General features: G+C 44.4%; 1 protein-coding gene across 8 annotated transcripts in view; it reads right to left on the bottom strand.

Annotated features, from left to right (window-relative positions):
• The window catches only part of tns1b (tensin 1b), a 298,140-nt gene that overhangs the window by 10,761 nt on the left and 260,353 nt on the right, over positions 1-27,026 (bottom strand). For 7 of the 8 annotated variants that reach the window (XM_065011762.1, XM_065011799.1, XM_029634666.2 and 4 more), the window contains 9 exons: positions 23,156-24,814; positions 18,272-18,465; positions 17,992-18,130; positions 14,482-14,583; positions 9,744-9,921; positions 7,617-8,833; positions 3,721-3,807; positions 2,288-2,416; positions 480-575 (listed from right to left, as the gene is read on the bottom strand). In XM_065011762.1, the coding sequence (XP_064867834.1) occupies positions 480-575; positions 2,288-2,416; positions 3,721-3,807; positions 7,617-8,833; positions 9,744-9,921; positions 14,482-14,583; positions 17,992-18,130; positions 18,272-18,465; positions 23,156-24,814 (3,801 nt within the window). The remainder of the gene's footprint in view (positions 1-479; positions 576-2,287; positions 2,417-3,720; positions 3,808-7,616; positions 8,834-9,743; positions 9,922-14,481; positions 14,584-17,991; positions 18,131-18,271; positions 18,466-23,155; positions 24,815-27,026) is intronic. The other variant, XM_065011831.1, reaches the window with a different exon arrangement.

Raw genomic sequence — 27,026 nt, 5'->3', positions numbered from 1 at the left:
AAGGACCGGTTCTGATTGGTCTGAAAAAAGATTATATCAACGTTCTTGAATCCTTCTGTCCTCTCCCCACTTCCCTCTCAAAACATCAGAGTGAAGCGAGGAGAGTATTGGGGGAGAATATCCGTGCAGAAGAAGAACCTTGGATCTCCTCCTCCAATGTTCTCCTCTCTTCCCTCTGTGTGCGTGTGCACATAGCCGCGGGTAATAGGGGTTCTGAGGGTGCTGTAGCACCCCTTGAAAGATAGGAATAAAAAATAAAACATTTTTGGGGAAAAAATAATTTTGTTCACAAAAGTAGTGCACTGGGCCTTTACTATACCTGTATTAGCAGACCCATATAGCTGTCTGTAGTGCTGGCCCTCCAAAAATGTCAGCACCCCCCATCAACAAAATAAATCACAGCACCCGCACCCCCAAACTACTTACTGCAGCTATGCGCATGCATATGTGTGTGTGTGTAGGGGTTAAAGGTGACTCACCAAAGTAAGGTTCGTTGGGACACCCCTTCAGCTTCACTCCCTTAGGACTTGTCTCAATCAGGAAGTGCCTCACCAGCTCATTAGTGTTGTCACCAGCTACAGGGGCCCCCGAAGGGCAAAACAATATAGGGAACACAAAAGAACAACACACCGGTGAGCCCATTTATGGTATGTAGACATCACCTTATATGGGGAGGTATTATATATTATAGTTTTTATATAGGCAATGACTTCTTTCTTTACCCCACCTGACAACAGGCCAAAACAGAGACTAAAATATGATTTTTAATGGAATGTTCTAGGATGAGCTAAGTGGCTAGTTAAGATTGGCCTCTTGGCAGAAAAATAAACTGTGCTTACAACATTCTCCTCCCTTCGTGTGCGTGTGTGTCCGTGCGTGCACAGTGTTGACCTAGAACATTCTCTTCCCTTTGTGTGCACACACAAAAAAGGAGGTTTACTCAAGGGTTCTTTGGGAAAGGTGATGGTTCTAGGTGTAACCATAATGACTTTAGCTCATCAATGGTCCTTTACAGTTCACAAAAGGGTTATTTGCTCTTTTAATGATAATTAAAACGTAGGGGAGGTGGCTCACTAGAATATTATGGGGCGTGGTTTACGGTCAGACCTTTTTTGTGCAACCGTGAGTGAAAGTGTTATGGCCAGTGATGGTGTCTTGTGAAAGACTGAGAACAGTTGTATCAATTGAGAACGGTTCACTAAATCAGTCAGTGGTGCTAAAATTCTCTCCTCCCGGACCACCAGCTGTGCCAGAGGTACAGTAGCTCACTTGATTCAACGTGTCAATTAACACAATAACACCTACGGATTTTTAACATTATAATATGGCCCACCAGAATATAAAACCCTGTATGGTTCTTCAAAAGTATCTAAAACAAACTTTTCAGATTGAGAGATGTTCTTTAAAGAACCATTCTCCATAAAGGTTCTATATATCTGTAACTATGGCGGAACCCTTTTTTGGTGCTATATATAATCTTTTTTAAATAGTTCTTTATAGAACCTTACGAAAGGGTTATTTATAGCACCATAATGGTTCCATTTAGAACCTTATGAGCATGGTTCTTTACAGAACCTTCAAAAAAAGTGTTCTATACAGCACTAAAAATGGTTCTGCTATGGTTACAAGCCAAAGAACCCCTATCCGGTACTATTAAGAACCATTATGTTTGTGTGTGTGTGCGCACAGGAAGACGTGTGCAGGCGTCCACGTGTGTAGAGGAGACATTCCAATCCACTCCCAGTCATCCCTGCTCTTCTAGGTGTTATTGGAAACATCACAGGCACCTCATACCTTAATGACAGTACTAAGACCCAGGGTATATGTTTAGCAGTGCTGATCGACTGCACAGCCAGACTCTGCTGGAGTAACGATATGTTTTCATCGGGCCCCTCAGAAACACATGATCCACTTCAGAGTTTGTTGATTGATTGATTTAATACGTGAGAGTATGTGAACGTCATACAAAATGTGATTGTTCTTTGTATGATTTCACTGTGGACTGTATGTGTGCTTGTGTGTGTGTGTCTCCTTATATGTAGGGCCACAAGATGACACAACATCACAGAGGTGTAGAGGGCTAATATAATTTTCCATCAGCAAATACAGGTACAGTATATGAAAGCTGGAGCCCAGTTGGTGATCCAGTACATTTTACGTTTGAGTAATTTAGCAGACGCTCTTATCCAGAGCTATTTAAAGTTAGTGCATTCATCTTAAAACAGCTAGGTGAGACAACCACATATCACACTGATGTGTTCATAACAAGTGGGAAACTTGGAAGTACCTTTCTTGGTCTGCTGTACAGTGGGAGGAGGAGAGGCCACTTTCATGGCCAGGCCATAGGCCCCTCGGAAGGAGTGGCTGTCCCGAATGACAAAGGCCCCGGGCTCTCTCTCTCTCAGCAGGCTGATGGCTGCAATACACAATAATACATGATTCAATAAAATAACACTTTATGTATCCCCTCAGGGGAAAGTAAGAAAGTATTGCCAGATCATACATTCCTTTGGATATAACACAGAGAGGAGAAGAAACAAGGACAAGGAAGAGGCAAGGAGAGGTCTTTGGGGGAGAGAGGGAGGGGTGAAAAATGATTCTGAAGAGGTGAAACGGGGGAGGGTTGAAGGGCGAGGAGAAATAAAGGGATAGGTAGGATAGACATGGACGATGGGGAGAGGGAGAAGGAGGAGAGTGGGAGTCGGAAGGGAATGAGGAGGAAGACCTTTTGTGATCCCATATTTCAATGTAACTACGGGGGGGGGGGGGTTATTAGCTGTTGTCTTGTTCAACAAAACAACACGTATTGCATCTCTAACATGCAATTCTATGTATCCCTATATGTCAAAATATGACATTTCATAGACTCTGTAAGTAAGATAGATATACATTAGATGCAGATGTTCCCTAGCCACTTAGATTAATGGAGTATATATGGTGTGTGTGTGTGTGTGTGAGCGTGCGCGTGTGTGTGATGTCATCGCAGCGGAGCATGTGCTTGTGTTTAAGGCTATCTCCATTGACATTTTATTCATTTAGCAGACGTTCCATCCCAGATGATCTAATCCAATAAGAGAGTGTGAGCAGAAGCAGATGTAGGGGCCAACAGCAGTGACCTCACAGTGAAACATACAGCAGAAGAGAACAGAATAGGGTCATTTAGGACATCTGTGTGTGGAGAGGATGTGTCAGAAGAATCCAAAAGGGTTTACATCAGACACACATCCTAACTCTCTCCTGGTTACTAAATAAATAACATTCTCGGCCACATTTGACCTTAAATAGGTCTTATGCTAGAGGAACAACTAGTGGGATAACCAAGGTAACTGTTCTGTGACAAGCTAGTATCTACATTCTTAGAAAAAAAGTTGCTATCTAGAACCTCAGAGTTCTTTGGCTGTCCCAATAGGATAATCCTTTAAAGAACCAGTTTTAGTTCCAGGTAAAACCGTTTCGGTTCCAGGTAGAACCCTTTCCACAGAGGGTTCTACATGGAACCCAAAAGAGTTCTACCTGGAACCAATAAGGGTTCTCATATGGGGACAGCTGAAGAACCCTTTCGGAACCTGTTTTTCTAGGAGTGTAAGTACATACCATTACACAGCAGTTACTACTTAATACTCTAATTTGTTCCTATTTTCTTGGGAAACTGAATTATCATAAAACCTACTGTATGTGTTACCTTTAATCTCTTCCCTCTATGACAAGAGGCACAATTACCTTGTTCACGGGAGATGTCAGGCTTGTACCAGAACTTGGAAGTGTCCTGAACAAACTTTACATTCAGCCTGGTCTCGGGACTCCCGTCTAAGAGAAGAAAGAACGAGTTGTGTTGAAACCATGTGTAGATTTAACCAAAATCATTTAGCCATTTCACCATGTGAAAAGAGGTATGTTTACATGATACTTCGTAAATGCTGCATGTCACATTACATTGAATCAAGTCCAAAGCCTCAGTACTCTTATTTTTTTATTTTTTACCTTTATTTAACCAGGTTAGACTCGTTGAGATAAAAATACATTTTTCAAGAAAGACCTGGACGAAGATAGCAGCAGTGATGCTTTCGTGAGGGTCATCCTGACCAAGACCAGATAATCCAATCTACATATCAACTGGACTTCCAAACAGTACATTAACAGCTCCTTATTGTGTAGAGATTAGCGAATCTGCGCTATTACCAAGTTAGCTCCTAGCGTCAACCCTCGCAAACACGCCAGTATCTCTACCTCTCACAAAAACATAGGTATCTGTATCTGTGACCATATTAGTAGTTGCTGTTTTAACTCTTCTCCCAGTATACTCCAGTATGGAGCTTTGAAACCACTGCAGATGCAGAAATGGCTGCCAACCAAGGCTCTGGGCCGGATGCCAGTTCTATCTGAACCTAGCATCTGGGACTGGCTGGGCTGCCTGGGAGATGCATTCATTCCTTCATCTGCTCTGCAATGTGTTTACGGAGAAAGTAAGTGTGTCCAACTTATAAACCGCCTGCTCAGCTAAAACCATGCAAGTATGACCGCATTCACTTTACTTCACTATACTTATGCTGGCTCTACTCACTTCGTCTGCTTTCACAGAAAAATGTGTGTATGAAAACAGATGTATGTACATTGTACTTATATAGTTAGGTACTAGCGCAATTATAGTTTAGGTATGCATTGTTACATATGTACTGGCAAAGAATATACCCGTTTGCGGTTTGCATAAGTTTCATAAGCAATGTATTTGTAAAATAAATATATACATGTTTTAGAAAGAAAAGCACATTTTTTGTCCATTAAAATAAAATAAAAATGATCAGAAATTCAGTGTAGACATTGTTAATGTTGTAATGCTCCAGATACTCAACTAGCCTAAAGGAGAGTTTTATTGCTTCTTTAATCAGCACAACCGTTTTCAGTTCTGGAATGATAATTGCAAAATAGTTTTCTAATGATCAATTAGCCTTTTAAAATTATAAACTTGGATGGGCTAACAGAACGTGACATTGGAACACATGATGATTGATGATAATAGGTCTCTGTACGCCTATGTAGATATTACATTAAAAACCTGCCGTTTCCAGCTACAATAGTAATTTACAACATTAACAATGTCTACACTCTATTTCTGATCAATTTGATGTTATTTTAATGTTTTTTTAATGTTGCTTTTCTTTCAAAAACAAGGACATTTCTAAGTGACCCCAAACTTTTGACCGGTAGTGTAAATTGTGGCTAAACACATATCATACGTTTACCCTATAAATATAGTTACTGAGAAGGTAAAATCAGCTTATTAAGTTGTTATTATCATGCAGTTTCACGTTAATTAACCGCTTTAAAGAATATACAGTGCCCTCTAATTGTTGGGACAGTGAAGCATTTTATCTTCTTTTAGCTCTATACTCCAAAAGTTTGGATTTGAAATCAAACTATGACTATCAGGTTGAAGTGCAGACTGTCAGCTTTAAGTTGAGGGTATATCAGGTGAACCGTTTAGAAATTACAGCACTTTTTGTACATAGTCCCTCCATTTTAAGGGAGCAAAAGTATTGGGACTAATTGACTTACATGTCTATTAAAGTAGTAAACATTTAAGTATTTGGTCCCATATTCATAGTACACAATAATTTATTACATCAAGCTTGTGACTCTACAAATTTGTTGGATGCATTTGCTGTTTGTTTTGGTTGTTTCAGATGATTTTGTGCCCAATAGAAATACTCAACTTTTTACTACTTTAATACACATACACAGTACCAGTCAAAAGTTTGGACACACCTACTCATTCAAGGGTTTTTCTAAATTTGTACTATTTTCAACATTGTAGAATAATAGTGAAGACATCCAAACTCTGAAATAACACATATGGAATCATGTAGTAACCAAAAAAAGTGTTAAACAAATATATATTTTGTATTCAAAATATATTTTAGATTCTTCAAAGAAGCTGCCCTTTGCCTTGACAGCTTTGCACACTCCTGGGATTCTCTCAACCAGCTTCCGCTGGAATGATTTTCCAACAGTCTTGAAGCACTTCCTGCATACGCTGAGCACTAGTTGACTGCTTTTCCTTCACTCTGCGGTCCAACTCATCCCAAACAATCTCAATTGGGTTGAGGTCAGGTGATTGTGGAGGCCAGGTCATCTGATGCAGCACTCCACCCTCCTTCTTGGTCAAATAACCCTTACACAGCCTGGAGGTGTGTTGGGTCATTGTCCTGTTGAAAAGCGAATGATAGTCCCACTAAGAGCAAACCAGATGGGATGGCGTATCACTGCAGAATGCTGTGGTAGCCATGCTGGTTAAGTGTGCCTTGAATTCTAAATAAATCACAGACAGTGTCACCAGCAAAGCACCCCCACACCATCACACCTCCTTCTCCATGCATCACAGATGGAACCACACTTGCAGAGATCATCCGTTCACCTACTTTGCATCTCACAAAGACAAGGCGTTTGGAAGCAAAAATATCAAATTTGGACTCTTCAGACAAAAGGACAGATTCCCACTGGTCTAATGTCTATTGCTCGTGTTTCTTGGCCCAAGGAAGTCTCTTCTTCTTACTGGTGTCCTTTAGTAGTGGTTTCTTTGTAGCAATTCAACCATGAAGGCCTGATTCACACAGTCTCATCTGAACAGCTGATGTTGAGATGTGTCTGTTGAACTCTGTGAAGCATTATTTGGGCTGTAATTTTTGAGGGTGTTAACTCCTCTTTTCATGTGGCGATCCTCATGAGAGCCAATTTCATCACAGCGTGTGATGCTTTTTGCAACTGCACTTGAAGAAACCTTCAAAGTTTCCAGATTGACTGACCTTCACATGTTAAAGTAATGATGGATGGTCATTTATCTTTGCTTATTTGAGCTGTTCTTAACATAATATGGACTTGGTCTTTTACCAAATAGGGCTACGTTCTCTATACCACCCCTGCTTTGTCACAACACAACTGATTGGCTCAAATGCATTTAGAAGGAAAGAAATTCCCCAAATTAACTTTTAACAAGGCACACCTGTTAATTGAAATGCATTCCAGGTGACTACCTCATGAAGCTGGTTGGGAGAATGCCAAGAGTGTGCAAAGCTGTCATCAAGGCAAAGGGTGGCTACTTTGAAGAATCTCAAATATAACACAATTTGATTTGTTTTACACTTTTTGGTTACTACATGATTCCATATGTTTTGTTTCATAGTTTTGATGTTTGCACTATTATTCTACAATGTAGAAAATAGTACAAATAAATAAAAACCCTGGAATGAGTAGGTGTGTCCAAACCTTTGACTGGTACTGTATGTGAATTTGTCCCAATACTTTTGGGGGGACTACGTACAAAAAGTGGTGTAATTTCTAAACGGTTAGCCCAATATGGATGAAAATACCGTCAAATGAAAGCTGTCAGTCTGCACTTTAACCTCATAGTCATTGTTTGATTTCAAATCCAAACTTTTGGAGTATAGAGTCAAAAGAAGAAACAAATGCCTTACTGTCACAATAATTATGGAGGGCACTGTATCATCCTTGAGAATACACTGATCTTCACTTCCTGTTTCGCTGGGGATGTCAGTGCTAGTTAGGGTGGTCTTTGCTACAGCAGTAGCTAAGTTTTAAGAGGGTTTTCAAGGTGGTCTTACCAGACATGTTAAACTTGGAGAAGTCAGGCAGTGTTTGAAAGTAGCTGGTGCTGGGTGTGCTCCCTCCACTCGACATAGGTGAGGACATTTTCCCGTTCAGCGTCCCGTAAGAGAGCCCCCCGTTGGGCCTCTCCCCGCTCGACATGCGTCTCTTCTCTGGCAGCTGGGGTTGAGCCTGCGCCGGGGGGGCCGGGCTGCCCTGCCTTAGCCCCATCATCATCCCCCCGTCCAGGTAGCCCGCAGGGGAGAGTGGGAAGGAGGGCGTGGAGGGTGGGTGGTATCCTGAGGAGCTGCTCTGTCGGGACAGGGTGCCGTGCCTCTCGTCCGGGGTGGTGTAGCCGCTACTATGCAACATAGGGTGTCGGTCCAGACTCGGACTGCATTGTGACATCTGGCCGAGGGACGGGTGGTGGTCTAGCACCGGACTATTACCACTGCCCTGCTGGTGGGTGAGGGACGGCTGTCGACTCAGCACCGGACTGCTCTGGATACTGCTCTGGATAGGCTGGCTGTAGGTGAGGGAGGGCTGGCGGCTGAGCACGGGGCTGCCCTGGGAGGCCTGCGTCAGGGATGGTTGTCGGCTCAGGACAGGGCTCCTCTGGGGCATGGAGGGCTGTCGACTCAGCACTGGGCTGGACTGTGTCCCCTTGGACACACACGGGTTATAGTGGTGGCGGCCCAACACAGGACTTCCCGCCATTACCATCCCAGGGATCCCAAACTCCACAAAGCCATTGGCAGGAGAGGGCTGGTGGCCCATGACAGGGCTGCCGTGATTGGTGGGCTGGTGCCGATGTTGGAGAGAGGGGCTGTTGGAGTCGTGATGCAGTGTGTGGAGACTTCCTGATCCTGGTGAGGGGTGGACAGCCAAAGGGCTTTCCCGGGGGGATACCTCCGGCTGGGCCTGGGGAGGGCTGGGGTCGGTGGAGATGTAGCTCCCCATGAGGCCATTGGGACCTAAGTAGGAGGGCGTGGTGGTTGGGGAGCACAGGTAGGACAGGTTGGCTGAGTTGGAGCTCAGGTAGGAGGGGGTAGGGGTACCCTGGGCTTGAAGGAAGGGAGATGGGGTTCCCAGGGCCTGGAGGTAGGGCTTGGGAGTAGCGACAGAGGTGGGAGTGGGGGTGGGGGACAAGCCCTCAGAAGGCTGGGAACGGAAACCGGAGTCACTGGCCGCTTGCGAGGGGATGTTTGCACTGCTGTCAGCCAATTGGTGCTCTCTGAGGGAGAAAGAGAGATAGAGACACTCAAACACAGTGTATGGAAAGAAGACCACAGTAGAATGAACTAAATGCAGTATTAACACCTATGGATCCCTTGCTATCTGTAAACATGTAGTATATTTCAGGAATACTGGTTCCTTACCAATGTCATGTAGTGTAACCAGTGTATGTTTAATGTCATTTAATACACACTCATTGACCAATTTATTAGGTACACCCATGAAGTACGGTTTGGATCCCCCACTGCTTCCAGAACAGCCTGAATACTCTGGGGAATGGAAACATTGCTCAATTGGTTTAAAGGGAGCTAACGTGTGCCAGGAAAACATACTCCACACAATTACACTACCGCCACCAGCCTGTCGCATTGACACCAGGCATGATATGGCCATGGCCTCATGCTGCTTTACGCCAAATCCTGATTCTCCCATCAGCATGACGCAACAGGAACCGGGATTTGTCAGAACAGGCAATGTTTTTCCACCCCTTAATAGTCCAGATTTGGTGATTGCGAGCCCACTTGAGCCAATTCTTCTTGTTTTTAGCTGAAAGGAGTGGAACTGGGTTTTTTACCCACAGGACTTCTGCCGACTGGATGTTTTTTGTTTTTTGTTTGTCGCACCATTCTCGGTAAACCCTAGACACTGCCGTGAGTGAAAAGCCCAGGAGGCCGGCACCTGGCACCAACGATCATACCGCGCTCAAAGTCGCTTAGGTCACACGTTTTGCCCATTCTAACATTCAATCGAACAGTAACGGAATGCCTCGTTGCCGGTCTGCCTGCGTTATATAGCAAGCCAGTGCCACGTGACTCACTGTCTGTAGGAGCGAACCATTTTCGTGAACGAGCGTACCTAATAAATTGGCAATTGAGTGTATGTATTAATGTTGTTTGCTTCGTACTCACCCCTCTGAGCTGTGGATTGGGCTGCTGCTAGACAGTGGGGGGTTGAAGGTCGGGGCAGGGTCAGTGGTCGTCTGTCTGGCCAAGATCTCTCTTGGAGGGGTGAGGGTCACAGGTGACCCTGGTGGTCCCCCGCCGGCCACCGCTGATCTGGCCACCGACTCCACGTAGCTCCGCGGCTCTGAAGAGATACAGACTTGGCCATTAAGTGTGATTTAATTTCAGTGTGTACTGTCGTGAAGGTGAAGTTGTCTTCACAGTATGGCTGCACTTTCCCCTTAAACAGTGACAATTCTGTTCTTGTGAACATGCCATTATCTATCAAATGTGTTTTCTTCACTGAATTCAGTATTAGTGAGTTGTTTGGATATCAAGATTTACTGTACTTTGGGTATACACTGAAATATTATTGACATATTATTACTGACATATTATATCTTTAATATAATATTTAAACTCCTACAAATGGGACTACAGAGTTCAGAGTTAAGCAGTCCAGAGAACCTACGAAGCAACGATAGGCTTTAGGCTGTCGTTAAATTATTCCTCCTTCATTGAAATTATCCTATTCAAGTCGTCAGCTGCAGCCCATCAACCAAACTGCAGCATCTTCACCGTTTCCCCATCAGGAGCTTGTCAACAGTGTGTTCATCAAACAGACCTGCTTGTATGTACTCAGAGACATGTTCTATTGCCCCCTCGACATTCCAATGATGTCCACAAGAGCCTATCAAAAGCACAGTCTGCTAGATCTGAAACCCAGCTAGACAAGAATCTTCTGGAGGGAACAGTATTGCCCACAATAATGACTCCATGGCACATACAGTGACTGAATGGAGCAAGAGGGATGGTGACCATAACAGCAATGAGCAAACACAATACGGAACAAAGAAATGGAGAAAAAGTGCAACGTTGTAAGGAATTGTAAAGTCTCAATTGCGACGTAACACCTGAAATGGGTGGAGGACAGTTGGATGGGAGAAGAGGGAGAAAAAGAGTGAGGCTCTGCGGTTGTCTATGACAAGGGTTCTCTGGAGAAGTAAAAAAAAAATGCTTGATGATTGGGCGATGTTCTTACCTTCCTCGCCCTCACTATTGTCAGCGTCTGAGACGCCGTGACGGACGGAATTCAAAGAAAAAAAAGTGAAACAAAGAGTCAAGAACAAGAAGAGAGAGATAAAGGGAGGGAAGAAAGGAATGAGAAGGGAGGAAGAGGATGAGGAGTAGTGTAAGGTAGCCAGAGAAGGGAGGGGAGGAAAAGAGGTTCATGGGAGAAAGAAAGAAGACAAAGTATGATGATGTGATAGATGGTGTAGAGAGGGAAGAAAATTTGTCAAAGTTATATTCAAGCATCTATAGGTTAACTACAGATGTGTGTGTGTGTGTGTGTGTGTGTGTGTGTGTGTGTGTGTGTGTAAGTCAGCGCTGGAATAGTCAGCGCAGAAGGAACTACTGAGCAGTGGGGTCCACATTTCGTGAGCCAAGTCAAACATCCCTCCGAGAGCCCAAGCACCTCATCCAGTAATGAGATATTATTGCTCCTGCCTCCGCTAGAACCAAACACTCCATAAAGGCTTAGAGGAGACAATAAAAAAGAGTGCATGTTCAAAGGAGTCATTTGTTGAAATTATATTTTTGGGGGCTCTCTCACATTTAGCCTGTCGGCTGTGTAAATATGGGACTCGTCGCTTTGAAGACTGGATTAACATGCAACCCTATGAAGGTGAGCCATAAATCAAGCTTTCATTCACATTCCTAGGTCACTAAAATCAACCCCAATATAACCACATATGATACAAAAACACTGCTCAATTTACAAGCACTGGTGATCTCACTGGTGAACTGTTTCACAGAAAATGTATCTCAAGCTAAAGCTAGGTTGCTATGCTAGCCTTTCTAGCCCTCAATGGAATGGTGCTAGCTAGCCCCACTCTCTAGATTTAGCCCTATGCTAACAATCGTTGAGGCCTCAAGGGAGTAGATAGATGCTATGTTTACATTTTAGCACTATGCTGCACAATATATACAAAAGTATGTGGACACCTCTTCAAATTAATGTATTCAGCTATTTCAGCCACTTATTGTATTCAGCTATTTCAGCCACACATGCAATCTCCATATACAAACATTGGCAGTAGAATGGCCTTACTGAACAGCTCAGTAGCTTTCAACATGGCACTGACATATGATGCCACCTTTCCAACAAGTCAGTTCATAGAATTTCTGCCCTGCTAGAGCTGCCCCGATCAAATGTAAGTGCTGTTATTGTGAAGTGGAAACGTCTAGGAGCAACAACGTCTCAGTCGCGAAGTGGTAGACCACACAAGCTCAGAGGATGGGACCCCATCAAACACCTTTTGGATGAATTGAAACGCCAACTGCGAGGCGGTTTTTTGTTAAACTTTATTTAACTATGCAAGTCAGTTAAGAACAAATTCTTATTTACAATGACTGCCTACCGGGGAACAGTGGGTTAACTGCCTTTTTCAGGGACAGAACGACAGATTTGGTTTTACCTTGTCAACTCAGGGACTTGATCCGGTTACTGGCTCACCGCTCTAACCACTAGGCTACCTGCCACCCCAACATCAGTGCTCGACCTCACTAATGTTTGTGGCTGAATGTAAGCAAAGCACCCGCAGCAATGTACCAACATTTAGGGGAAAGCCTTCCCAGAAGACAGGTAGCTGTTATAGCAGCAAAGGGGGGACCAATTACATATTAATGCCCATGATTTTGGAATGAGATGTTTGACGAATACTTTTGGTCATGTAGCATATGTATGTATTACAATATTATCCGAAAAAAATCATTATTCTTATACATGCGTTGGATAAAGCGTCTGCTAAATGGCATATATATTATTAGTATACACTGAAAAAATTTATAAACAAAACAATTTCAAAGATTTTACAAGTTCATATATGGAAATCAGTAAATTCACTGGGCCCTAATCTCTGGATTTCACATGACTGGAAATATGCATCTGTTGGTCACAGATACCTTAAAAAAAAAGGTTGGTCAGATACCTTTATAAAAAGGTAGGGGTGTGGATCAGAAAACCAGTCAGTATCTGGTGTGACCACCATTTGCCTCATTTAGCGCAACACATCTCCTTCGCATAGAGTTGATCAGGCTGTTGATTGTGGCCTGTGGAACTGGAACACGCTGGCGTACGCATAGACCCAGAGCATCCCAAAAATGCTCAATGGATGACATGTTTAGTGAGTATGCAAGCCATGGAAGAACTGGGACATTTTCAGCTTCCAGGAGTTGTGTACAGATCCTTGCATTATCATGCTGAAACATGAGGTGATGGCGGTGGATGAATGGTACGACAATGTGCCTCAGGATCTCGTCACGGTATCTCTGTGCATTGAAATTGTAATCGATAATACGCATATCCGTTCGCTGCCGTAGCTTATGCCTGCCCATACCATAACCTCAGCCCACCATGGGGGCACTTTGTTCACAACGCTGACATCAGCAAACCGCTCGCCCACAAGCTGTCTGCCATGTACAGTTGAAACCGGGATTAATCCGTGAAGAGCACACTTCTCCAGTGTGCCAGTGGCCGTCGAAGGTGAGCATTTGCCCACTGAAGTTGGTTATGACGCCGAACTGCAGTCATGTCATGACCTTGGTGAGGACGACGAGCACACAGATTAGCTTCCCTGAGATGGTTTCTGACAGTTTGTGCAGAAATTTGTTGGTTGCGCAAACCGACGTTGGAGGCGGCTTATAGTAGAGAAATGAACATGAAATTCTTTGGCAACAGCTCTGGTGGACATTCCAGCAATCAGCATGCCAATTGCATGCTCCCTCAAAATATGATACATCTGTGGCATTGTGTTGTGTGACAAAACTTCACATTTTAGAGTGGACTTTTATGTCCCCAGCACTGTGTAATGATCATGCAGTTTAATCAGCTTTTTACTACGCCACACCTGTCAGGTGGATGGATTATCTTGGCAAAAATAAATGCTCGCTAATAGGGACGTAAACACATTTATGCAGAACTGTCACGGCTGGCTGAAGGACTGGACCAAGGTGCAGCATGGTAAGCGTACATTTTTACTTTATTTAAAAATGACGCCGACAAAACTAAGAAGAAAAAAACAACCGTGAAGCTTTGGGCTATGTGCCCTGAACAACTACAAAGTTAACTTCCCACAAAACAGGTGGGGGAAAAGGGTACCTAGGTATGGTTCTCAATCAGAGACAACGATAGACAGCTGTCCCTGATTGAGAACCATACCAGGCCAAGACATAGAAATACAAAACATAGAAAAAAGGACATAGAATGCCCACCCTAGTCACACCCTGGCCTAACCAAAATAGAGAATGAAAAGCCTCTCTATCGCCAGGGCGTGACAACAACATTCAAGAGAAATAAGCTTTTTGTGCGTATGGAACATTTCGGGGATATTTATTTCAACACTTTACATGTTGCATTTATATTTTTTTTTACAATTTGTATATTTTATATTTAAGTACATTTACACATACCCAGAATTTTACTTGGTGATATGGTGTTGCTAGCAAAAAAACTACATATTGAGACAGACTACAGACAGACAAATTTACACAAAGTTTACATACAATATACTAACTAGATGAAGTGAACATAGCACTGTAAGATTATGCTAACATGCTAGAGGCTACATTATGCGATGCTTACAGGCTCTTCAAGCCCATGAGTGAAGCACAATGGCTAACAGGCTAAGGAGTGCTTGCTCACCTGAGCCACTCTGGTTGAGGTGGATCTCAGCTGGGTTGTGGGGTTTGAGGCCCAGGGCAGAGAGAGGGGTCTTCATCAGGCCTGGAGGGGAACGAGCTTGGCCTAGCAGGAAAAGAGCACAACACGACTTAGCATTTAGCATGCTTCACTACAACAGTCTTAGCAGCAAACACCTGTGCTGTTCATGTTGTAACTGTGTATGTGTGTGTGTGTGTGTGTGTGTGTTAGCTGGTTTGGGTCTATGTAAGGTATGTAACGGTGACTAACCCCATTCCGTACAAATTTGCGGCAACGCAGCATTCAAACGAGGCTGCAATGAAAACTAATGGGACTGTAGCAAATGTATTGGCATCCAAATCTGGGGTGTGAACTAAGTTTAGATTCAGCATTGATTTTCATGGGAATGGACTAATAGTATTCGAGAAAAGACTAACAAAAAACAGATCCCTCTGACGCGGTACGTTACATCGTGACGTGTCACTATGTAACGTACGGCCCGGCCCGCATTTGGAACTCATCCGGTGTCGTACAGCCTCTTTCCACCAGGTGTAGCCCTTCTCTAGCTATATTGTTTCATTTACATTTTAGAGGTGATAAGTTGGACAAATTGGGTGACAAAAGCAGTTTCCCCACACAACATATCTCCCCCCTTTCATTATCACGCAGTAGGTTTCGCTTCCCCACCCGCCATTTTTAAAAAGACCAGACGGAACGCATTGCGTTCTTCAATCATGCAGAGACGGGCAGCATGGAGGCCTCGTCATTGATTTTGCTAGAAAGGGGAGAAATTGTGCTTTACAATGATATTCATGTTACAGTTGACCTGGAAGTATTACGTTTTTTGGGCGGTAAAATAAGGTAAATTGTACAGAATAGCACAATGTTCAAAAGTGTGTTAGTTACCGTTACATGTATTCAATTGATAGGGCAATTTTTTTATTCCTGAATTCCAAGACAGGTTGTTCATTGCTGCACATGTTCTATGCCTCATAAATAGGACTGACTGACATGTGTAGCATGGAAACATTAAGGAATGTTTTCCGGGACCTAGAATAACACTAGTCCAAGAAGAAAAAACATGTTCAACAGAGAATATTGTTTTAAAGTTATTTTTTGTCCAGAACTCGGCTTAATCTGGGTCCGGAAACCAAATGTGTGTGTATACATATGGTACATACAGATGCTGAGCTGTCAAGACATCATAACAACAGAATGTGACACAGTGACACACGACAACATGGGTGATATCATGACGGACACAGCTAGATGTGGGAGGGGTGTGTCCATGCCTCGTGCTCTGTGGGAGGACCATGCAGGTGACGTATCACACTGTGACCAGCCTCTGAGCAACACGGTCACAACAAACATGGCAGGATGTAAGCAAAGGTGCGCCATGCACACAAATGTAAATAACAACAGTAACTCACTGACATATGTATAAAAGACAAGCCTTATGTGGCTTAACAAATAAAGATGCTTGGGAGAAGTCGGTGCGTAGCAAAACAACAAAGTGATGTTAAAAGGAATACACACATGACAACAGTCACATGGAGAGCAGTACCTTAGGAGAGTGAGACTTAGTTCTTTTGAAATATTTGTATATGCGCATGTGTGTTTGTGTGTGTGTGTGTGTGAGAGAATTAGCGTGGGTGAATACGCGTGTTTCCTTTATATGAGTAATTTAGTGTGGATCTCAAGTCTAGAAGGGGCACTTGTGTCTTAAGAGGTACTGCTCTCCAGAGGCATGCTGGGTAAAGCCGTGCGGGGGGGGGCTATGATAGGCAGAAGGGGAGAGCTGGAGGTAACTTCAGGGTCGCTGAGCCTGGGCCAAGATGGCCAATGTGGTCAACAGTGGGACTAGGGACGTGCATCATCCTCCACTTACCAAAGAATCCCAATCAATTCTTTATCTGTGTGGCAACCTAAATGCCTTACAATGTGGTGGATCGTGTTGGGCAAATGCGTTTCATGGGAGGACAATCTAAAGGTCTAGAGCTGAGAGGGGTCTGTGGATGTGCCGGTGATAGGGATCTGGGTAACCCTAAGCGCTGGTCCATCAGCTTTCCATAACCAGAATTGTAACATTACCAATGGGAGTGATGATTTCAAACTGATACAAGGCCAGGCTTGCAGGGCAACAGTCAACGACACCACTAGCTCCATAAAGAGAAAACCAACACAGCCTACTGTCTCGCAGTAATGGTTAGGGTTAGGGGCTAGAACGGCAGCGATAGACAGGGACAGACATACCCAGGGCTCCACCAGTCTATCTAAGTATCTGTTTCAGTTTCTATTCAAGACATTAAGTGTAAAATGAAGTTGAAGCATATTGAAAGTGGGATGCATACTTGAGTAGTAGCATACTACTAGTAGATCCCTAAATGCTGGTAGATGCATGTAAGTGGATGCATACTTGACTAGAATCTTCTTACATGGACAGAGATATCATAAATCGTCATGGTTTAGCCAGGAAAAATAAGTACTCAGTGCATTCCCGCTTTGCATGGAGTATTTTTTTGGGGGGGGTGTAACACCTTTGAGGGCGGTAAAAATGCTATGGGCTTTTTATGGGGTGTTTTTAGGGCTTTGCCCAGGGGGAGATGAGGTAACTCGTAGAGCTGGCAACTGACATGGTATTTGAAGGGATAGTTCACTCCATAATTTGTCAAGCGCTTGAAACCACAACTCACGCTATTGTTTCTGTGTGTAGATCCAGCTCAATGCCTTAACCCAAATGAATGTGGAAGATAGGCACCGAATAAAATCAAAAAATTAAACAGTGCCCATCTTTCATATGAAATACGTGCCTACTAAATGCATCAGAAGACTGGTGGGATCCCAGGATATGTTGATCTGTAGATGGCAGCACATTCTCTAAACCCACTGAATTACTGCCTGGAAGGCAGGAGAGAAGTGTGATTCTTGTCTGATAGGATGACTCAGACTTTTCTATGAGCCGACACAATTGCAAACAGTGTGGCCTCTCAGACAGTGTGGCCTCTGCAGTCATTAGGATCTATCCTGCACTTCCTACAAATCTGTCTGAATGGGTTTGAAATGGATTTTGTCATGTGGGAAATATAGTTCATTGCCCTACATCTAAAGGGGGTAGAATACTTGGGATTAGGAGATGTAGTCTATTATTTTCTTTGAGAAGAAGAAGAAGAAGAAGAAACATGTTATGGTCCAAGAATGAAAACCAACCAGACAGCGCTAGACTAATGCCACCATGACGTTATTGACCATAATATCAGTTGTATAGTTTCTACACTCTGAACCTGTACATGCCTGAATAAAACATGGTATTCTCATATCCTATAATATCCTGGAGAGTTCAACTTTTGAGGTTTTCCTGATCAAGTCGCATGGTAATGTAACTCCTGGTTAATTATTCCTATAAATAACATCCTAATCCCTTCTTGGATAAATGTATTTGAATATGATCTATGGTAAAAGCCTATATTCCCCTGAGTTCCACAGCGCCTACAGCCAGCCAGAGGGGAGACTTACACAGGTTGAAGTAAGGGGTTTGCGGCGAGATGGGGAAGGCAGGGGTTTGGGGGAACACCTCACCACCAACAGTGGGCGTGGGGCTGACGGAGCCACCTTCCAACTCCTCAAAGGCCTCTCTGTAGCTGTGCATGTGTCTCTGATGGAAGAGAAGACAAAGAAACACACACATTCACGCACACGCATACACACCCAAATATTCATTATGGTCATCCTAATCATATATCATCCTATGTGAGACACACTAGAGAAGGTTGAGGCTGTGGGCAGAGCATTCTACCTCTTTGGGCCGCCCCCCAGGATTCAGATTTAAGGTGTTGACGAACTCCGGCGAGACACAGCGAATGGGAGAGCGGACTGGGGGTTCGTAAGAGAAGTTTTCATCGTGGCCATTGTGGCATTGTCCTTCGCTGGTGGTGCGGTGACGGGGCAGGGCCAATGTCTCGTCCGATGACATCCCATGGGACTGGACACCTGTCCAGATCATACAGGGGTCACATTTTGTCAGAACAGTGTTTTGTAAAAAAAAAAAAAAAGAGAGAGAAAAAAAATATCATGCTGTATCAGTATCATGCTCTTAGAAACACATTTTTTCCACTTCAAACCAGCAATGTCTTGCACAGCCTTTAAATCCACAGAAACATCAGAATAAGGAAACAGTCACAAAGTGTTCAAAAGTGAACAGTAAGAAATGGCAAAGCTGAACTTTCAACATGCTACTTGATGTTGAACACTCTAACCAGAACTTTTCTCATTAAAATCAGGCACTCTGGATTGTTTGGAGGGGAACAGTAGGGATCAATGTTCTTGTTGAATGTCACTAGATTATCAGGAACTCGCAGGTACATCAGTGAAACAGTCTAAATTTGTAATTATTGTTATCTGGGTAATATTCTGTGGCGGTAGCTAATGTTTTGGATGAACCTCAAAAGGCCCAGTAAACTCATTACAATGAGTTGGTTTGGAGGGAAAGAGAGGAAGCTGCCACTGCCAGTGTAAGACAAAAAGGATTTGCGTAAGATCTTATCTTAATGTGTTAGTTACTGCATGGAAACTTGTTTTTGTTCATTGGTAGTCAGAGACTTTGGGTTAATGTAAGCAAACTACACATTGGTTTTGTATCGTAGCCAGCCTTTCTTAAAAATATGTTTTACCCTAGGTTCTTCAATTTTAAGGTAAAGATTATTTTCTTGGTGGGTCATTGAAAATTGTGCATAAACACGTTTTATACAATGTACTCTGTAGCTAGCGCTGACTATCTGCAAAAACAAACTATTCATCTGATTCATGGATTCTCCAGGCCTGAAGTTCTGACATACCCTCCCAAAGATGGAAAAGCATGCAAACACACCCTAGTTCGAGAGACGAACGTTATGGAAACAGTGAAAAATATTTACAAGCCCTAGCTCAGCCTCTTTTGGCAGGATAAACCTGGGGGGGCGAGTTAGAGATAGCATTAGCATGCAGCTGCGGGAAACTAAGAGGCTAATAGTTACTGTCAGAATGGAGATGGCCTCTTTGGTCACACAAGAGTCAGACATGCCTTATGTGTTTACTCCAAATAATATCCATGACTGTGATGAAGCATATCCATATTCCACAACCGTTAAACTGAACGTAAAAACTACAGAGAGATTTGAGGGAAAAAGTGGTATTAAAGGAGAGCAGTCTTCTAAGAAGTTAACTAACTTCCTGTCTGTCTAGTGCACAACAGTGTATATACGGTATATCAACAGAAATCTAGTGTCACTAAGTGTGCTTTGTTGGATCCCAATTTACAGCATAACAAAACAGTATCATGACAAGATCCAAGTATAGGCCTAAAACGCCAAACCTGCACACATGCCATTCATATGCCCATCTTTTTACGTTCTTGATTTGCCTCCAATGGAGCAGCTTCAGTCATGTCACATGTCTAGGCTGGGCTCTATTTTGATTTGTGGATCGAAGAGGGGCATTGTTGGATGAATCCTAAGCACTGGCACGTGAATGGCAATGGGCCTGGGATACAGCAAAACAGATGGACCCAGGATGCACTGCTCTACAGCGGAGCCTGTCAAACACTGTATCGTTGCCCTGGAGATGGCTAATAGCTTCCAGCTGTTACAGCAGAGATTCCCTTGACTGACATATCTGGGGAATTGTTTTGTTTCCCCCCCCTTGTTTTTCAAGCATATAAACACAAATATATATATTTTTTTTACATACTATAGGACATTTTATAAGGAAGGGGCTATCGCTCTCTTCATCTGCATCCATCGCTCCAGTGAGGGACTATTTTATGGTGCGGAAGGGTTATCTGGGGTGAAATTCATCGGAATTCCCTTCAAAGAAATGTACGGAATAGATTGGAAACAGATCTACGTATGTATATAAATACCCAAATAGAGTGTTTTTTTCCCCCAGTAGACCAGGTCTGACCCCATTCTAAACGGTCTACACCGGGAATGTCCGGTCTACTCATGCTCCATCTTTGCTCCAAGGCCTGAGTTGTTGGAAGTGAAGCAATGTTAATAGAATGGATGTCATTGTGGTCATTCATTACAGTCCTTGGACTTCAATGACTACTCTGGCTTTTGGGAGTACAGTGCAGTACTGCAGTCTGGACATCATTCCAGGCCCCTGACAGAACAATACAGTCTGCGTCCTTGTCTATCTCTCCCAACGGACAGATAAGGCCTTCAGAATATTTCAAAAAGGCAATCTTCCCCCTAGATTTAGTGCCCTTTGTCTGCGATGATAATGTTAAAAACAGAAAGGGGAAAAGAGCAGCCTTGAAAGAGGCCAGTGTCTCCTGGCCTTGGGTATTGTTCCCTGGCTTTGGCAAACAATATCTTGTGACATACACTCTGCTGCGAGTCCGCACAGAGCCATCTTTGTGCTTCCTCATCTCGTTCTTGTAAAACTTAAACATTAACCCAAATGCAATTTTTGGGTTGGGTCGATTCCTTAACCTTAAAAAATAAATATCAAACTGTCCTCTCCATCAATCACAGATGAAGGACGGTGTATTGGAAAAACTGGACATTAGAGGACATTGTTTGTTCTGTGACATAGCGAGAGAGACAACCAGAGGGAGGGAGTGAGGAAAAGAGAGCAAGGGAAAGACAGAAAAAAACATAGATAGATAATGAGAAAGAAAGAGAGTAAGGTAGAAACGGACAGAAAGGGCATAAACAGGAAGCAACAAATGCAAACAGCAAACTCAAACTGGTAGGCAGTGCCATGGATAGATACTCAGAAAGGTTTGTTTTGAAGAGGAGTCAGTGACAGGGGAAACAGGGAAGGAGAGGAGGAGGGGAACGAACCAGAGAGGGAGAGGGAGCGACGGTGCTCAGACTGGCCTCGCATTCTGGCTGAGTACTCTGGGTAGGTAGAGTAGGGGCATGATTGGAGTCGGCAGGAGAAAGAGGAGGAGGAGGATGAAGATGAAGAGGAGTGAGAATGATGGAGAGATAATGAGATCGTCCACAGAAAGGGAAAAAATAAATGAAGAAAATACGTTTATTTGCTAGTTTATGAAAATAATTTTAAAAAAATCATAATCGCTTACAGAACAATGGAAATGTCAAACATCTATGATAAACAATGACTAAGAAATATCAGAAATAAGAACCAAGTGGACATGTCACATATGTTTCGGTGGACAGCTGCCTGTACATGTGGACAAAGTGGGCTTGTATCTCCTGACAACCACAAGATGATAAGGAAGTCTACTATCAGTTGCCTTGAGCTGTCCAGAGAAGCAAAGTGGTTGTGTGACAAGTAACTAACAAGGACAGAAGGATCTCCCTGCTCGCTTATATTATTCCTGCTTTTTATTCTTCCTGCTTGTTTCTCTTTTATTTCCTTCATGTTGTTGTTTGACTGTAAAGTGCTTGGCATTTTTTTTATGCACTTTATTTAAATTATATTTTAATTGATTTGTCTATAAAATTCACAATAACAGCACTTTCGCTGTCTGGCCATAATGGGGTTTCACTGAAACTAATTTCAGAACCAAGAAGATGCATTTAACCATTACTGTGAGAGTATCTTTCTTGGACTTGTTTTCAGAGATGTCCCTTCACAGCGTGGCAATGTGATTCTGTACCACTACTTTTTGATTTATGACAGGTTTCCACACTGCGGACCTGTGTGTTCGGTTACGCCAGCGAACTTCCTCCATTGGAGACAGCTCATAACTGATGAGCAGGTTGTCACGAGATAAGATGCACTGAAATTGTGCAGTTTGGAAAGCTTGTCATTTGGCATAACTGCTGCGGTATATATGGTACTGCAGGTTGACGCAGGCTTGATTTGAAAGGTAGATGTGTTGTTCTCCGGGAAAAGGGTTGGCCACCAATATACATGCCAAGAAGTGCATTAAAATGGTTTCATGATCTCACTGACAGTGTAACCTTGTCAACGTGTGCTTGTTGGCATACTTTTGCCCCACTTGTCATAAAAATGTTTGTGTGGCCTTATTAAGAGCCATTTGCCCTGTAAAGTCCATCTAGCTTCACATAACAAGCTATCCTCCTATTGGACAAAAGCTTAGTTCTCTTAGCACTATTTACATGAAATACAACATTATTTTATCAGGGTGCTAGATGCTTTAAGCAATGAACCATATGTACTAGTAGGTGTGTCCTCCATCTTGGGAGCAGTCAGTTCTGGGAAGCCTCAGTGCTTAATACAGTGTAGTGCAGGGTCTTACGGGGGATCCTCGAGCTGAGGCACTGTGTGTACAATGGCTTCATTGTGACCTCACATGGCTCATATCAACGCCAACGCATCCCATCATAAGGGCAGAGCTTTGAGCCAGGAAAAGTCAAGCCCGGCTCACAATGGATTTTCTGAGGATTTCATTTGTTACTCCGGGGGTTTTACAGTTCCATGTTGTACTGAGAGATGGTGTCTGTGTGGGCTGTTCATCTCTTTGTGCAGTAAACAAACTTGTTAAAAAAAACGAAGTTTAGGAAAGAAAATGTAATAAATGCTCTGTTTTGGGAGAAAACTATCAAGATGTTCTCTGTTTGAACTTCATACATATTCATTACAGCTTTTTGTTTCTTTTTTAACATCCTAATATATCCTCGACTTGAGAATAACCTTCCTGTTTCCTTTGTATATTAAATCACACCTATATGCCAATGACAACACATGAGATCTGCAGTCTTACCTGCCACGCGCTGGGCTACTAAGCCCTCCACGTTGAATACTTCATCAGGCTCGGCATCTCTCAGCTGGGGCAATGAGGAGATGGCACTGAGACTCTGCTGGAGCTCTGGGGACAGGGACGAGGTAATTGTGCTGGGGGGGTATGTGTTAATTGGCTTCAGCTGCAGCTGGCCAACGGTAGTGGGGACCTGGGTGGGAGAACTGGTCCAGGCTTCCCCTTGGCTGGAAGGTTCAGTGAGGAAGCCAGGGACGGAGACTACAGTGGGACCAGGCTGGTAGATGGCTGTGGGTCTCTGGACGGCAGAGGGCTCTGGTGACGTGGACAGCTGGATGGGGGAGGAACTCAGCGGGACATTGGCAAGGCGAGGCGCATGGCTTCCCGAGATAGCTGAGTCGGCCTGGTAGGAGGGTCTGGCCTGGGTCTGGGAGAAGGATGGTTGCATGGTCACCACCACCCCATTATCCCCTGGCGGAGCGCTCAGGGACTTGGGCACCTGCCCCAAAGGACAGCCTGGGTCCAGGTCTAGCATCAGCAGGTTGAGGGCCTCAATGGACTGCTCAATCTCCTGCTGCGAGGCAGTCTGGTGGTGGGGGAACTGTGGCAGGCTGTGGTGGCTCTGTAGAGGCATGGATGGTGGAAAAGGGCCAAAATGGACGCCGTCCATCACCGGCTCCTCTGGGACGCCATATTGCTGCCACACGTTGAGCCCCCGTTGGACGGCATCACGACTACTGGTGGTACGTGCTGGAGCTCTGGGGAGGGGTTTCTGCTCTGCACCGAACGACTGCGAGCGATACAGGTTCCCGTTTTGGCTGAAAATATAATCGCTCGCCGGGGGGATGGACTCGCCTGTCCCATCCTGAGCTGAGGATAGGCTTCGCACCAATGTGACGGGAACCTGAGCGGCCACATCCTGTGAGCGTATGGCGACATTGATGACAGCATTTTCCGGGGGGATGCTCCTCTCCAGATAGGTGACCTCGTGCTGCCCATTGATGACCGTCTCAGCCTGATAGTAGAGGTCTGCCGGTGTAGCTCTCCCTTCCAGGGACGACAGGGTGCCCAGGCTATCCATGCTGTTGCCCTCCTGGCTGGTAGGCAGTGCTACCTCGTCATCCAGAATATCCGTTTCCCTGTCCATTCTGCTGTTGTGGCCGTTCACGTGAACTTGGGCCGGCACCAGGTGAAGTATTCCTCCTCCTCCTCCCCCTAGTCCTATACTTGTCCCTCCACCTGATGGGGAGGACAGGTAGCCCTGGCGGTGCATGGGGCCCTCCAGGCCGCTGAGCAGCTGCTCCAGCTCCTGCTTCTCCTGGGGACTGATGGGCTGGACAGCCGGGTCCGTGCCCGAGTCTGCGACCTTTTCCTGGGTCGCTGGTGGCTGGCTCACTGCAAGGGCTGCTTGGGGTACTTGCGCTGCTGCTGCCGGGGCTGGCTCATCGGTGCGGTCAGTCTTGATAGAGGCGGTGGAGTTGCCAGAGTCGCTGCTTACCGACAGGGCTTGGTCGACCGTGGGAAGGACCTGGTCGACGGCAGGTAGGACGTGTTCGGTGGCGGCAGGCGAGAGGCCGTTGGCAGTGACCGAGCCCTCGATGGACTCCTTCTTGCGAACTTTAGCGTAGAGGCTGCCGTCGAGAGGGCCCTGTGTGTGTATGACGTCTGGAGAGAGAAAGAGACGGAAAGAGGGCGTTTACAAAGAGGGAAACAACACTGTACAGTATATTATGTACAATGGTCATCATTCAATTAATGTGAATCAAGATGAAGAGCCAGTACACACAAAAATGTCATCAGTCAATGTATATCATTCAAAGGTTTGTGGACATTTGGTACAGCGAATATCATTACTTTTCAGCAACACAGACCTGTAATACTGATAAAGCAACTAAATCCAGTATAATTGAGAAAGCGAGAAAGGGAAAGAGCAGGGAAGGGACAAAAGAGAAGTAGGTGGGGAAAGTGTAATTTGTCAGTGTGCAGGCGATTCCAAAACAGCCGCAGTTAAACTGAATACTGGCACACTTCTGCCTATTTTACCAGCCTCTCTCTGACAGGAAATGAGAATGGGGCTGTGGCATGCGCTGTGGAAAATAGGATGAAATCACAGAAGCCTGGCTTGCACTTTCTCAAGCCAATCACCGCCACCTGAAACGCATTGGAAATTAGTTTGTGTTTGTATACAGAGTATGTTATGTATTATCTATGTCAATGCACATCACCCGGTTCTGATGGAAAAAAACTGGCACGCTGACGATTGAGGTATTTTACAGAATGAGCTCAGAGAAAAGCAATGGATCATTGGTACATCATCCTGGAACACACAACTACACTTAACTACACTTAAACATTAACGGATGCACACACACACACACACACACACAGGGCAGCCCCACCCCCTGTCCAGGGGACCTCCCAAGAGGTAGAGGGAGCCCCATCCAGAAGCACTGAGTCATCGTGGAAAAACTGCCTCACTAAGTAAGTAAGCCCTGAAGGCCTTTCCTGCCCCCTAGGAATAGAAGCAAAACATTTCCTACCACAGACAAAAAACGCAGAGAAAGACACACAACTCTAAATCACACGTACGCCATTCACTATTGTGCAAATGTGGACAAACACACGCAATGCACGCACACACACACAAGTGTAGACACACACACACACACAGACACACACACACGCCCTACACTATTCCCATTAATTCCTTAAGGTCAGGTCAATGTCACAATACATCAGTGAAGGGGATGACCACCTAAAACTACCAGTGGCAAACTGCTCTTCACAATGCCCACAGCAGCTGGCTCTATGCAGCATGACATTTAAACTGCCCTGCCATGCAAGCTCACATTGGGAACCACAATGCCAACAGTGCCATACAAAGATTCATATTTAGTCTCTCTTGGAGGAAGACAATGGAAGTTCAATGAATAATGCTTCTTATTACAACATATCATTAAAAAGCAGCACATTTCAGCATTCCAGCCTCCATCAGAGGGCATGAAGTGAGCATCGACAAAAAGTTATATCTGATTAAGCTTCTAGCTCCTCACCCCACACAGTTCCCATGAAGCTTTACAGGCTGGCGAGACAGCAAAGCCTGTATGGGTGAAACAGCAGTGTGTGTGTGTAGGTGTGTGTGTGTGTTGTGTGAGACAGTGTGCGTAGGTTTTGTACATCTGGAAACAGCAGTGCACAAACAGAGCATGCCATTCTAAAAAAAACAGTGTGAACATCACGAGCCTTCAGAAAACCTTCTGTGAATGGTTCTCTGTGAATTCCATTGAAGTCCATAGACCGGCTCTGTTGTTGTTGTTCAGCTGATCTATGAGGTTCTGTAACGTTTCCATCAACAGATCTAGTATAAGATTCTCCTATTCCCAATCGTAACCTTAAACATGAGGAAACATCTGACCCTGTTTCAGTGGATAAGTGCAACTTCTACCTACTCTTGTGACGTGACCTTTGACCTTGTGTCCCCTGAAGCCACATCCTGCCAGATGCTACAGGTCACCTGGTGAGGACCATAATGCCCTGGTTTGACCTTTGAACCTGTCTCTGTGGGTTGACCCACCCTTCTCTGCAGGGTTGCCCATAAATCACTGCAAGGTCATACTTTTTCCCTCTATTATACCAGACTTAGGGCTCTAGTTTAACAAACTTAACGTAATGGTCAATCTAAGCGCAGTCGGTAATGCTATAGGTTCAGGGGTGAGTCAGACATCTTTGATATTTTCACTATCACAGTTATCGGCACACTTGCTGGCGTTGGAGTGAAAGGGCTGGGTTTTGATGAATAAACAAGTTATGAGTGTGTGCAGGCTTGGCCCCTCGCTGGCCAATCAGAACGTGCTCCATGGCAAAATATGTGGTTGCT

The sequence above is a fragment of the Oncorhynchus nerka genome, linkage group LG1, assembly GCF_034236695.1.
Source record: "Oncorhynchus nerka isolate Pitt River linkage group LG1, Oner_Uvic_2.0, whole genome shotgun sequence".
NCBI classification, from domain to species: Eukaryota; Metazoa; Chordata; class Actinopteri; order Salmoniformes; family Salmonidae; genus Oncorhynchus; species Oncorhynchus nerka.
This window is presented reverse-complemented; position numbering and strand designations above follow the sequence as displayed.